Genomic DNA, 14,298 nt, shown 5'->3' with positions numbered 1-14,298 from the left:
TTGCCAATTCCTGGATTAAATTCTAAAAGAAAATTGGAATGTAGCCCTGAGCTGGGGCCATAAAAGTGTGATGGTCCTAACACATGAAACTAAACTTCTTTGATGTTTACTAATATGCACAGAGAAAAAAAAGCACATGGTGGCTTAATGGGTGTTTATTAGGTGCCACCAGACATGTTGATTTGCTCCAGCAAATAAAACCACATTTGGAGCTGCAACTGGACTCAATTCCTAATTAAGTGCACCGGTCATCTAGTATTTAATATAGGTCAAAGTTTTAACTGAAGCCCTTACTATACCACTTACAAGCGTTTTCTTCTCTGCTATGTAGCCTGCTGACTACTGGGATATGTTAAACTATGGTTAAAACACCGATTTAATGAAAAATAAAGTTTCTTTTGAACTTGATGATTGGAAGAATTCACGACACTTGAGTTTTTTTAAAAAATCACTTTATAAAACATTTTACCTGTGTTGACCCTCTCATGTTCTTACCAGCACTATCACTTTTAGAGGACTTATTACCAGCATGAATTCTGTGATGAATTGTAAGATTTGATCTCCAACTGAAGCTCTTACCACATATCTCACACTTATAAGGTTTCTCCCCAGTGTGAATTCTCTGGTGAGACTGCAGCTGTGAAGGCCGACTAAAGACTTTACCACACGCATCACACTTGTATGGTTTCTCTCCAGTGTGGACACTCTGATGAAGCTGAAGACTCGAGGCCTGACTGAAGTACTTACCACACTCCCCACACTTATATGGTTTCTCTCCCGTGTGGACCCTCTGATGCATGTCAAGATTCAAGCTCCACTTAAAACCCTTCCCACACTCCTCACATTTGTACGGCTTTTCTCCAGTGTGGACTTTTTGATGGGCTTGAAGGTGTGAACTCCGACCAAAGCTCTTCCCACACTCATCACATCTGAATGGCTTTTCCCCACTGTGGACTCTCTGATGGGCCAAAAGATTTGAGGCCTGCCTGAAGACCTTCCCACACTCCTCACAATTATATGGCTTCTCTCCTGTGTGGATTCTACAATGGATTTTAAGATCTGCTCTACGACTGAATCCTTTCCCGCATTCTTCACATTTGTATGGTTTCTCCCCAGTATGGACCAGCTGGTGAACCTGAAGTCGTGAGCTCTGATTGAAGCCCTGCCCGCACGCTTCACACTTATAAGGTTTCTCTATCCTGTGAGCCTTCTGATGGATTTGAAGATATGAACTCTGACTGAAGCCCTTCCCACATATGTCACATTTATAGGGTTTCTCTCCTGTGTGGACCACCAGATGAACTTGATAGTGGGAGTTCCTCCGGAAGCTCTTCCCACACTCATTGCACTTGTATGGTTTCTCTCCAGTGTGGACTCTCTGATGGGCTTGAAGATTTGAACTCAGAGTAAAGCCTTTACCACACACATGACATATGTATGATTTCTCTCCAGTGTGGACTCCCCGATGGGCCTGCAGACTTGAGGGCCGACTAAAGCCTTTACCACATTCCTCACATTTGTAGGGTTTTTCTCCTGTGTGAACCCTCTGATGAATGTATAGATTTGAGCTGCAGATGAAGCCCTTCCCACACTCTTCACATTTATATGGTTTCTCTCCTGTATGAACTCTCTGGTGGGACTGAAGATGTGAGTTCCTACTGAAGCTCTTACCACACACATCACATTTGAATGGCTTCTCCCCGGTGTGGACTCTCTGATGGTCCTGAAGATGAGAGGCCTGACTGAAGGCCCTCCCACAGTCCTCACAATTAAATGGTTTCTTTCCCATGTGTAATTTACAATGAATAGTAAGTGCAGATCTACGACTGAAGCCTTTCCCACATTCCTCACATTTGAATGGTTTCTCTACCATGTGGACTTTCTCATGATTTTGCAGATGTGAGCTTTGACTGAATTCCATACCACAATCATTATCACACTTATACCTTTTTTCTCCCAGGTGAACTCTCTGATGAATATGAAGACCTGATCTATAACAGAAGCCTTTTCCACACTCACTACATACATGCGACTTCTCCTTTGAGTGTACTTGCTGATGAAGATCAAAGGTGGAGAGATCCCTGAAGATTTTTTTACACTCATTACACTGGTAAGGTTTTTGTCCCACATGAATCACATTATTTAGATCCAATGTTGATATTTTCATGCTGTCTCTTTCATAATTATTGTGCCTACAAGATTTTTCACTTCTGTGTATTGCACAATCATCAAGGCGATGTGATACCCAACTGCTGGTGTTGACATCCCATTTATGCTGACAGGATTTACCTTTCATGGAATATTGTTGATATCTATTCTGATAATTCTGTGACTCGGTCAGGGAAGTTTTCCTCCAAAAACCCTGGGCTCTCCAAGTTTGAAACTCTGGATTTCCAGTGTCACTGGGACCATTCATTTTCTGATTGAGTAAGTAGTTTTCCTCTTCAGAAATTGGAGTAGTCAGTCCTGCCCCAACCTGACAGGGGGAATCACCTTGTTTGTGGAATGGAGAACTATTTGTCATGGAGTCCTGACACCTGGTTAAGTCATTTATAGCCTGCTGCCAGATCTGCCAGCAGGAAAGCTCTTCATGTAGTCCTCTGTCTGGAACAGTCCTCAACTCACTTTGATTGCTCTTGCCTATATAGACAAATAATTCAGAGATATGGAAAAGTGAAAACTTTGTTTAAAGATTCAAGATTTCACACTTAGGACACACAGTATAAAGCTAATGATCCTTGGGATGGTTCAGCTTATTTTTTTTTTTACTACATATGACATTCTCTGGTTTATATACTGACAGAAAGGGGGTGAGCCACCTTCTTCGCATGAACGAAACCCAGTTAAAACAAAATGATGGCCATTTGACATACTATTTAAATCATTTTTCATAAATTACATGTTTTTCCTACCATAACATAGTATCAGTAAAGAAAAGCATTTTGGAGTGCTTGCAGCTGTAATAGTGCCTGGCAGTTAGTAGGTGCTCAAAATATGCATATACAGATGAATCACAGTTTGATTTCTGGGATTCTTTATAACTGTAAATCCCAGCTTAAGTTTGAACCAAGTCATAGAAGCGAAAGTGCTTTTACAAGGAAAAAGGATTGGAAAGTATAGCTTGCTGAGAAGTTGAAAGGCTGCAGTAGAGGCAGTGGCACACCAAGAGGTTTAACACTGAGGATAAAATCAAAGGTGCTAAGAATCACTTGGAATGAAAGAAAAGCTGGATGATCTGGGTTCTTCTGAGATTTTTGTAGTGTCTAACGTGTTATTTTCCCACATAGATAATAAAAATTTAGAGGGTAGGAAAAATGCTATATCTTTGAAAATAGCATGAAAAATTTTATATGGAGATACATTGGCCTTTAACAAGAATGATTTCCAAAGTGAGGATGTACTTTATTAGTGAGCTGTGAAATAAACTCAGTAGCTTGTGATAAATATTTAGAAGACAAAGATTAGAAATTATCAGAGAATCATCAGAAGCAGTAAAGGTTTCATTACATGAAATGCTTTCTAAAGTCATACATGTAAATCTAAACAAATAAAGTGTTTGTAGAGGTAATGATGTAAGATCCATTTCTTAGTATGGATGAGGACTTTGCAAGAAGCGAATGAGATGCAGCTGGGCAACTCTTACAAGGCAGAGGCTAAATCACAAGCTATTTCCTAAGAGCAATATGAAAGCTGTTCCAATAATCCAGGAAAAAGATGTGACAATTTCAACTGAGTGTGGGCACAGAGGTGGTGAGGAATGAAACAGATAATACAGTTAACTATGAGAACTCATACTTGCTTGGTTCTTACCTGAATTTCTCTCCAACTGGGGTGATGTCTTCATCATCCAAAGCCTCTCTTCTCTTTCTAGATCTAATATATCTTGTCTGAAGGGCTGATGTCCTGAGAACATGCAAAGTAACAAGTTTCAATTGAATATAATGGAGCTAAAATTTGAGTTCCAACTGCATATTCAAGATACTAAGAGTGGTGTTTTTCAAAAAATATTTTAGCATGACCTACTGAAGAAACAGCATTTACTTTATGATCCAGACACATATACATAGATATGTATTACTAAAACAGAAGTCAAATGGCACAGTTCTGTTGTCTATTTTCATTAAATCTCCTCCCAATGGCTCTCAGACCACTCATGCAACTGGACAATTTTAGCTGCAATGTTCTATTCTTCTTTTTAAAAATATATATTTTTAGTGATTTCAGAGAGGAAGGGACAGAGAGGGAGAGATAGAAACATCAGTGATGAGAGAGAATCATTGATTGATTGCTCCTGCAGGCCCCCCACTGGGGATCAAGCCCACAACCCAGGTATGTGCCCAGACTGGGAATCAAACCATGACTTCCTGGTTCATAGGTTGATACTCAACCACTGAGCCACAGTGGTGGGGCTGTTCTATTCTTCTTAAGGATCTCTGATATATATATATATATATATATATATACATATATATATATATGTATATATATATATATATATCTATATATATATATATATCCTCTGATATGTATGATATATATATATATAATCCTTCTTAAGGATCTCTGATATATATATATCCTCACCCAAGGACATAGTCATTGATTTTTTATTTTTTTAGAGAGAGAGGAAAGGTGAAAGAGAAGAGAGAGATGTCAGAGAACAACATTGATGAGCTGCTCCCATACATGCCCCAACAGGGGACTGAAGCTGAAACCTAGGTATGTACCCTGACTGGTAACCTTCAACCTTTCAGTGCACGGGAAGACACTCCAACCAACTAAACCTCATTGGCCAGGACTACCCTTTTTTATTTCATTAAAAACCACAGAGAGGACTAAATAAATTGGCTTTATAATTCATTAATGGGGAAACCAAGATGGCAGCATAAGGTATACACCTGTACGTGCTGCCTCTCACAACCACACCAACACTACAACTAAAAGACAAAATGTCTATCACCCAGAACCATGGGAAAGCTGGCTGAGTAGAAGTTCTACAACTAGAAGGAAAGAGAAAAGAGCATTGAGACCGGGTAGGACGTGCACAGGCACGGAAAAGCAGAGGTACAGAGGTGCGCGAATTGGGCTGGCAACTGTGTGCACAGTTTTTTTCAATCCGAAGGGAGACACACTGTCTGAAATAAAGAATAATATACAGAAATTCAACAGTAGACCAAAGGACCCCAAGAATCAAACTAAAGATTTGAAATATGAGGAAGCAAAAAACACCCAACCAGAAAAACAAAAAGAAAAAAGAATCCAAAAATATGAAGATAGTGTGAGGAGCCTCTGGGATAACTTCAAGCGTACCAACATCAGAATTATGGGGGTGCCAGAAGAAGAGAGAGAGAGCAAAATACTGAAAACCTATTTGAAGAAATAATGACAGAAAACTTTCCCCACCTGGTGAAAGAAATAGACTTACAAGTCCAGGAAGTGCACAGAACCCCAAACAAAAGGAGTCCAAAGAGGACCACACCAAGACACATCATAATTAAAATGCCAAGAGCAAAAGTCAAAGAGAGAATATTAAAAGCAGCAAGAGAAAAACAGTTAGTTACCTACAAGGGAGTACCCATACGACTATCAGCTAATTTCTCAACAGAAACTATGCAGGCCAAAAGGGAGTGGCAAGAAATATTCAAAGTGATGAACAGCAAGAACCTACAACCAAGATTACTCTACCCAGCAAAGCTATCATTCAGAATTGAAGGTCAGATAAAGAGCTTCACAGACAAGAAAAAGCTAAAGGATTCATCACCACCAAACCAGGATTATATGGGTATTCTTTAAGAAGAATTCTTAAAGAATTCTTCTTAAGAAGGGTATTCTTTAAGAAGAAGAAGAAGAAGGAAAAGGTAAAGATAAAAATTATGAACAACAAGTGACAACAAATACATATCTATCAACAAGTGAATCTAAAAATCAAGTGAATAAAAAATCTGATGAACAGAATAAACTGGTGAATATAATAGAATCAGGGCATAGAAAGGGAGTGGACTGACAATTCTCGGGGGGAAGGGGGTGTGAGGAGTGCGGGAAGAGATTGGACAAAAATCTTACACCTATGGATGAGGACAGTGGTGGGGGTTAAGGGCATGGGGTGGGGGGGGTGGGGGAATTGGGTGGAGGGGAGCTATGGGGGGAAAAAAGAGGAACATCTGTAATAATCTGAACAATAAAGATTTATTTAAAAAATTCATTAATGGGCCAGGAGTGAAATTTTAAAAAGAATATAGAAGAGGTATAGCAGCAGACTGACCATTTATATTTCTTCTATAAAACACAAATGAAAAAAAAACCTGAAACATCCTATTTAGAAAGACCAGAAACATCCTCTTGGGTCCCACAGGAATTGGCAAAAGTCCAGTAAACCAAAATGAGGGAGCCATTCCAAGAGCCCCAAAGCCTTAACCCCAAGGTCACAAAGATACTCCAGAGGGAGGCTGTCCTCACCCACTGAGACCAGGTTCCGGAAGTTCTCCAGCATCACATCTCGGTACAGCTTCCTCTGGGCAGCGTCCAGCAGCCCCAGCTCCTCCTCGGTGAAGACCACAGCCACGTCCTGGAAGGTCACCGGCTCCTACAACAAACATGTACACCTCAATCTTACACCCAGTGTCCACTGGAAAAGGGGCACACAGCCCTAGCCGGTTTGGCTCCGTGGACAGAGCATCGGCCTGCAGACTGAAGGATTCCATCAAGGGCACATGCCTTGGTTATGGGCTCAACCCCCAGTAGGGATGCACAGGAGGCAGCCAATCAATGATTCTCTCTCATTATTGATGTTTCTACCTCTCTCTCCCTCTCCCTTCCTCTCTGAAATCAATAAAATATATTTTTAAAAATGGGGGGGCGCACTGACAAGGTGAGGAGGATGGGTAGGAAGTTGCTCTGAACAACTTGGAAATCTCCCGGCCCTTCTCTTTCTATCCTGCCAATGCCACACACTGATTTTCTGCAGCCTCAACAAAGATGCTGCTGTGAAAAAAAAAGCTTTGTATGTTTAACCAGTGCTCTTCCATTGAGCACTGTTATGAATAAACTCCCCAGAATTCTAAGTACTGTATCCTAACTTAAAAGATTCTGCATTTTAGTTAATGTTTTCAATTGTGCCCAGCTGGCGTGGCTCGGTGGTTGAGCATCAACCTATGAACCAGGTGGTCATGGTTTGCCTCCTAGTCAGGGCACATGCCTGGGTTGTGGGCTCGATCCCCAGTGTGAGGTGTGCAGAAGGCAGCCAATCAATGGTTCTTTCTCATCATACACACACACACACACACACACACACACACACACACACACACACACGGCCCAGTGCACGAAATTCGTGCACATTAAAAGGGAATTAATTGGAGGAAATATTTTAATATTGCTATTTGCCCTTTCTCTATAATAGAAGTGTCAGAGATGAAAGAAAAGTAGTAAAATGTATATGAAAATCTCCCTCCTGTCAGAGTCTAGGGTATGCCGCGGGACCCAGAGTCAAGTCGTGCGCCTCGAAATTGCACGAGACCCAGACCCAGCCAACCTCACCCCTGTCAAGCCCTGCCAAGTGCGGGGTGCGGCCTCAGGTCCCCTGGCCCTGGAGTGAGGGCATGATGACTATTTGCATATTAGCTCTTTATTATATAAGATATCCAATTGCCCTAGAAATGTTTGCTGTTTTAATCCCACTGAGATGGGAACCAGGTGAGGAACATTATATGGAAATATATCAAAAAACTCTTTCCTCCTGTCTCTGTATTTCACTTGAGTACAATACTCTGAGACTAGCTTTTCTGTGTGAACTTGAGCAGGTTCCTTATTTTTCATAACCTATTTTCTTTTCATTAAAAATAAAGATGAAACCAAAAATATCTTCATAAAATTGTTCTGAAGTGTCAATACAGCGGCAAGTCCTCTAAAACCACTGGATTTTTTAAAAATATGTTTTTACTGATTTCAGAGAGAAAGGGAAAGGGAGAGATAGAAATATCAATGATGAAAAAGAATCATCGATTGGCTGCCTCCTGCATGATCCCTACTGGGGATTGAGGCTGTAACCGCACATGTGTGTTAACTGGAAATTGAATCATGACCTCCTGGTTCATGGGTCATTGTTCAACCACTGAGCCACAGCGGCTGGGCAAACCACTGGACTTTTTAAACTAAGGTCATGTATCACTTTGATTTTAAAAAAATACACGAAGAAAAAAGTAAACAGTAAATAAAATACACACAGGGTATGACTCAGGTACGGGGGACAGAATCTAGCTCGCGTAGTGAGAAAATTTCTAACAGCATTTTATCTGTGTGAAGCAGCAGCTGGATCCTGATGCATTAAGCCATATTTGAATATTCTACAAAAAAAAAAAAAAATCCAAGGCAGCACATATATAAAACATACTTTTCTATTTTGAATACCTAGCATGTAAAGGATAAAAAAAGGCAATATTTTTTTTAGAATTGGTTTTTTGAGAAAAAGGTTCAATGCAGAAAAACTGTACTGTAGTGTTCTTAAAACAGTAAAATTCCTAAACTAATGTCTATGAAGAGAGAATAGTTTTAAAAAATAGGCACATAAATTTGATGAGAACATGATATAACAAAAATGAATGTTATAGCCCTGGTTGGTGTGGCTCAGTTGCCTGAGCATCGTCTCATGCACCAAGTGGTCACCGATTCGATTCCAGGTCAGGGAACATGCCAGGGTTGAGGGCTTGATCCCCAGTAAGGGGCGTGCAGGAGGCAGGCGATTGATGTTTCTCTCTCATTGATGTTTCTCTCTCACTGATGTTTCTCTCTCACTGATGTTTCTCTCTCCCTTTTTCTAATCAATAAAAACATTTATTTTAAAAAAGTTATATAGCATTAAATTAAAAAAAAAATTAAATGTGTATCTTTGTTCTGAATACAAAAACGCAGTATGAATACATAAGATGCAGAGATTATGGAAATACAAAAGGGAAGTAGTAAGGTAGATGTTTTTCATTTCTACTAATGTTTCTCTTATTTGTGAAATAAAAAATGATGAAACAAAAAGTAAAGCCAAAAGCAATTAAACTTCAAAGGGACAAAACAAGCCGCTGTCACACTCAACAGCTCCTCAATTGCCCGGACATTCCCGGAAAGAGAAAAACTTGTGCCTCGGCTCTGAGCGCTGAAACCGCAGTTTTAAAAGCAAAAAGGCAAGCCCTACTCACCTTGAACACGCTCATTCTTTCTTTTTCTCTCTGGGGAAACAAAGACTTGTAAGAAGACAGACTGGAAAGGAGAAAAAAGTCAATGAAAACTGGTCAAGTGTGTCACTAACCCATGCGGCTGCTCATTGTGAATTTGCAAAAGTGCCCATTCCTCAGGGGGGCAGCTGCGCATGCAGCTTAATGAACAGAACTTGGCACGGACGCCGGGTACCTGCCCAACCACACACAGTGGCCCCATCACCAGTGTGCCTGCAGCTTCTTCAGTAGTAATTCTTGTGCTGGGTATGGTAAGAGCAGGCGCTGGAGCTAATATGCACGGGTTGAAATCCTGGCTAGGCTAACAGTCATTTTGTTGAAATTATTAACATCTCTTTGCCTCAATTCTGTCACTTACAAGCAGGCGAGAATAACGGTATCAATCTCATGGGATTGTCATAGGTAGACAGTTCTAAGAACACTTCTTTGCAACCACAGTAATACAGACGATATTTTATAATTTGATATTATCCTTGTAAATGCGATTTCTGCCAACAGAGCGATGTAAGATGCATGGCATTTAGGGATTGCTGCTTTGTCATGTTACGGACTCATAACTTCTGAGAAATCTCTGGTTTTGTTTTCTTCTATAACACGCTACCTCAACAATAATATTTAAATGGACACAGACAACTTTTTATAAAAGGGATAAAAATGTGTAATGTTTATTTTAAAGCAGGAAGTTTATTTTGAAGCCCTTGTGACGAATATGCACAGAGATAAAGAAAATTAATTAAAATCCATGACTCTGCAACAATACAAAAAATAGTTTGATAGTCCATACCTAATTTAAACTAAACAGACAGGAGTCTAAGTTGTATATGTATTGTTACAGATGTGAGAATAAATGAAAAGTGGGTGAGAAGGGAAAGATCTTAGAACACTGTCACGGTAGAATACAAACTAATAGATGTAGATGAAAGATAGTTAAAAAGAGAAATCATTCTAGATTAAAGGAGACGAAGGTAACAAAAACTAAATACAATGTACGTAACTGGACTGGACCTTGAACTAGAAAAGAAAAATGGGTCTCACACACTTTCTTGGAAAACTGAAAAAATGTAAATAGGGACTGTGGATTAGATAACAGTACGTTATCAATGTAAGTAATTCCATTTTGATCACTGTCTGTAGCTTGCTCTCAAATGGTTCAGAAAAAAACAACAACAAACTTACAAGTATGATAGAGCTGTGAAGGAGAAACAAAGAACTCTGACAAGCTGAAGCCACAACAGCTAGAACTTGATGTTTTCAACTGATGAACAAAAATCAGACAGAACCACTCAGTGATGGTGGTGAACGAGAAAAAGACAAGATACTCCCTAACACAGAAACAAGACTTTCCACACGGACAAAAATTCCCAAAGAACGGCCGCTCCCAGCTAACAGGAGTGACTACTTCGGGAACAACTGACAACCCCAATTTCATTTTGTTTCTCCCACCACTAGGTAAAAATTCTTACAATATTCAGTACTCAAATTGCTTTTGCTTCTAGCCAGGCCAGTGTGGCTCCATGGTTGAGCATGGACCCATGAACCAGGAGGTCATGGTTCGATTCCTGGTCAGGGCACATGCCTGGGTTGTGGGCTTGATCCCAAGTAGGGAGCGTGCAGGAGGCAGCTGATCAAAGATTCCTTCTCATCATTGAATCCCTCTCTCCCTCTCTCTTCCTCTTCCTCTTTCTGAAGGCAATAAAAAACATATTTTAAAAAATTGCTTCTGGCCCTAACCTGTTTGTCTCAGTGGATAGAGCGTCGGCCTGCGGACTCAAGGGTCCCAGGTTCCATTCCGGTCAAGGGCATGTACCTTGGTTGCGGGCACATAACCAGTGGGGAGTGTGCAGAAGGCAGCTGATTGATGTTTCTCTCTCATCGATGTTTCTAACTCTCTATCCCTCTCTCTTCCTCTCTGTAAAAATCAATAAAATATATATTTTTAAAAATAATAAAAATTAAAGGCCAGAAATCCAGGACAATTCAGATTCCTGCGCTCCTAGAATCTAACTGCGAGATGGACGCTTTTCAGAGAGTTATAGTAGTATTGATAACCCATGTGCCAGGCAGTTTTAATTAAACCTTTTATTTGTACTATTTTCCTTTTTGTGTTTCAAACATTCTATTAGGACTGTTTTACTTGCATTTCCCTTTTACAGAACAGCAAGCGAAGGCACAGAGGTGTGAGGTAACCCATCCAATGTGATATCGCATGGAGTGGTAGGTGAGGGAGCCGGGTTGGGGGTGCAGAGCGCCGGGGAGACCCTCAAACCCTGGGAAGCGCGACCGAGCCCGCCCCATCCCTGGGACTTGCCATACGCAAAGAAGCTCCGCCCTGGGGAACGCAAATCACCATCTCAGCCTCAGACCTCCGTTTTCTGGCCGCTCCTCCTCTTTCTCCACAAATGAAAGGCCGGTGGCTGTCGGTCCCGGGCAGGGGACGTTTGAATGGGTCCGCGTATGACCGACCTCAATAACCACAACCTAGGAAAAGACAGCTGCTAAGTCGTCCAGGGGCGGAAGTGCTTGTGACTAACCCAAGCCCCCGAACTACATTTCCCAGAATTCCACAGCACGCTCCACCTGGACTGGAAGTGCCTTATGGCTACACGGAGCTTTTGAACCTACACTTCCCAGAATTCCGCGGGGGGGTGGGGGGGAGGGGAGAGCGGGGGGAGTTTGCAGCCTGGCCTTGCATGGAGCTCTGAACTACATGTCCCAGAATGCTAAGCGGAAAATGGCAACAGTACCGTCCTCGTGGACAACAATTTCAGAGCAGAAAACAGACAAAGCTGCTCACCTGATGCCGACGTGTCTAACTACTCTGAGCGGCCAGTCTCCTCTTTCCGGAATGCCTGAGAAGGTCTCCGGCAATGTCTTGCGATTCTAGCTTGACGGATTTAGAAGAATAAAAGTTCTGTTAATTGAGATGCTGAGTAGCACTTTGGGCGGGTTCGAGGGACTAAACAACACAAACCCATTGCCTACCACAGAGGCTTCCTGGTAAACCCCAAGAGCGTCAACCGTACGAATAAGAGCAAAAGGAAATTGTGCATTCTTTATCACGACTGAAACTAAATGTTAAGTCACCTCAATCCCTGACATTGCATAATTTTGTTAGCATCTTCCAGCCCTGGCAGAAGCAAATGAAAATCCTTTCTAGAGAAATGTGCCATCATCCTAGGCCTCAAATTATTTATATAATTATAACATTTGTGATATTAATACTCGACCTAGTGAACTTTGAGAAAAATAAAAAGAATTACTTGACATGTGTAGGGGCACTTCATAATGATAAAATTTTCAAGTTATCAGAAACTGGCAGTTCAGGGAGCCAATTCATTCTAACTGCTCTCACTCCTGTGTCAGGTGGTCATCTTACATTTAGAACCACTACTACCAACACCACCCCCATCCGTCATTTTGAGGGACAGAAATGACAGCACATCTGACTGAAGTATTCAAAGAACCTATTAGTGAGGGTCAGGTGTTCCCTGCTCTAGCCATGGGACAAGCAGGCATCATCAAGGGAGCAAAGGCTCCAGAGAGTGATCCTGCTGTTTGTTTCCATCTCTTACTGCATCACAAACGATGCTCCCTAAGAAAGAGCCTCTTCAGAGGTATCTGGTGACTGAATGAGTAAGAATCACCTGCCTGACACTTGTAGGGTCTTGGGTAATATTTGTTCACACTAAAAGGATGCCAAACTTTTACTTCATTACAGTGATGCTCAACCGTGAAAAGATAATTCAGTACCCAACCTTCCCCCAAGTATTTTTGCAGGAAATCCAAACCAAGATGATGGGGTTGTATTAGCAATGGGACATGGGTACTACCTTGGGTCTGGGCAAATGGGGCCCCTGTTCTGAGCCCTATGCCTCAAGGGTCCCCACAATTTGTAGTTCCTGCCTCAAAGATTTTGAAATGTTCCCCTGACCCACTAACAGTGCTATCCAGATGGGCTGCCTCATCCATTTATCTAGGGTTTGTCTTGTGACTTCTACCCAAATGCGTGTGGTTGACCAAATGCTCCAAGAAACTGCAAGATGATGTCTATGTGGTTGTCCCTAAGACCTGTGGCCAGCAGCAGTTCCAAAAGGGAAGCCTGGTGAGCAGATATCTCTGATTCACACACTCGCGCGCGCACATACACACACACACGCACACACATGCAGATGTCATAGGAACTGGCTCACGCAAGTCTGAAAGCTGAGATCCAGGAGAGCTGGTGGTGTTATTTAGACCAAGCCCCAAGGCCTGGAAACCAGGAGAGCCAATGGTTTAAAATCCAGCCCCACGGAAGCAGGGAGGTAGAAAATGAAAAGGGGCAAATTCTCTTCCCTCTTTTTGTTCCATTCAGGTCCTCAACAGACTGGATGATGCCCACCCACACTGGGGAGAGCAATCTACTTTACTGAGTCAGCTGACTCAAATGCCAGTCTCATTCAGGAACACTCTCACATACACACATGCACACATGGAAATACACACATACAAACACACAAAGATCAATGTTTGATTATGCTATAAAGGCTACAATCTATGATTTCTCAGAGCCCATATTATGCATTTCTCCTGTCCTTACAGATACCTGCCATAATATTTAATGGCTTCAGGCTAATATCAGAATATATTAAAATTCAGACTCCTACAGCTGTATGCATATTTGCATTTTAAATAGTTCAGTGACATCATCAATATGGTACTCACTTGTATTTTAATCTCATAATCATAACTTCCATTATATGATTTCCAGATCAAAAAGATGTACAACCTATATTCTGATATATACTCCTTTCCCAAAATCATGCTTTACTGTTACCAATAGGAAAAAGCATATAAATGTGTCTTGCCTTGATAATACATCTGATAAAATAATCAAATTCCCACAAGGTTTTGGGTTTTTGTGGTATTTGTATCATGGGAGTTGGAGAAGAATATGGCATAGCTCCTACCTGAGAAGCTTTGATAAAAGACATGCTACAATAATTAGAAGGCGAAAATTTCAAAATCAGGCTGGAGATGCACAGAATTAGAAATCAATAATAAGTTCAAAGTTAAAAAAAAAATCTGACATTGGTAA

At 41.2% G+C, this 14,298-nt stretch overlaps 1 protein-coding gene across 4 annotated transcripts; it reads right to left on the bottom strand.

The window, feature by feature from the left end:
* Positions 1 to 419: 419 nt before the first annotated feature.
* LOC129147042 (zinc finger protein 226-like) lies at positions 420 to 9,200 on the bottom strand. Of its 4 annotated transcripts, none has more exons than XM_054710501.1 (5): positions 9,186 to 9,200; positions 6,457 to 6,583; positions 3,811 to 3,903; positions 1,498 to 2,640; positions 420 to 1,413 (listed from the first exon to the last, which is right to left on the bottom strand). In XM_054710501.1, exons 1-5 carry the CDS (start codon positions 9,198 to 9,200, stop codon positions 449 to 451), a joined length of 2,343 nt encoding a protein of 780 aa, XP_054566476.1. In that variant the 3' UTR covers positions 420 to 448. The 4 variants fall into 4 exon arrangements, with proteins under 4 accessions (XP_054566476.1, XP_054566477.1, XP_054566478.1 ...); XM_054710502.1 differs by having other exon boundaries at positions 420 to 2,135; positions 2,457 to 2,640; XM_054710503.1 differs by having other exon boundaries at positions 420 to 2,141; positions 2,463 to 2,640.
* Between the last annotated feature and the right edge of the window lie 5,098 nt (positions 9,201 to 14,298).

This window comes from Eptesicus fuscus, chromosome 21 (genome assembly GCF_027574615.1).
Source record: "Eptesicus fuscus isolate TK198812 chromosome 21, DD_ASM_mEF_20220401, whole genome shotgun sequence".
In the NCBI taxonomy this organism is placed as follows: Eukaryota; Metazoa; Chordata; class Mammalia; order Chiroptera; family Vespertilionidae; genus Eptesicus; species Eptesicus fuscus.
Note: the sequence above shows the minus strand (reverse complement) of the source record. Positions and strands in the feature narration are given on the sequence as shown.

Excerpts from the sequence above, each read along its gene's own strand:
- LOC129147042 (XM_054710500.1), bottom strand. Across the intron at positions 3,904-6,456 it reads CCGGAACCTGGTCTCAGTGG|GACATCAGCCCTTCAGACAA; the intron begins GTGAGGACAGCC and ends GCATGTTCTCAG. Across the intron at positions 2,641-3,810 it reads CCAGTTGGAGAGAAATTCAG|GCAAGAGCAATCAAAGTGAG; the intron begins GTAAGAACCAAG and ends TTGTCTATATAG.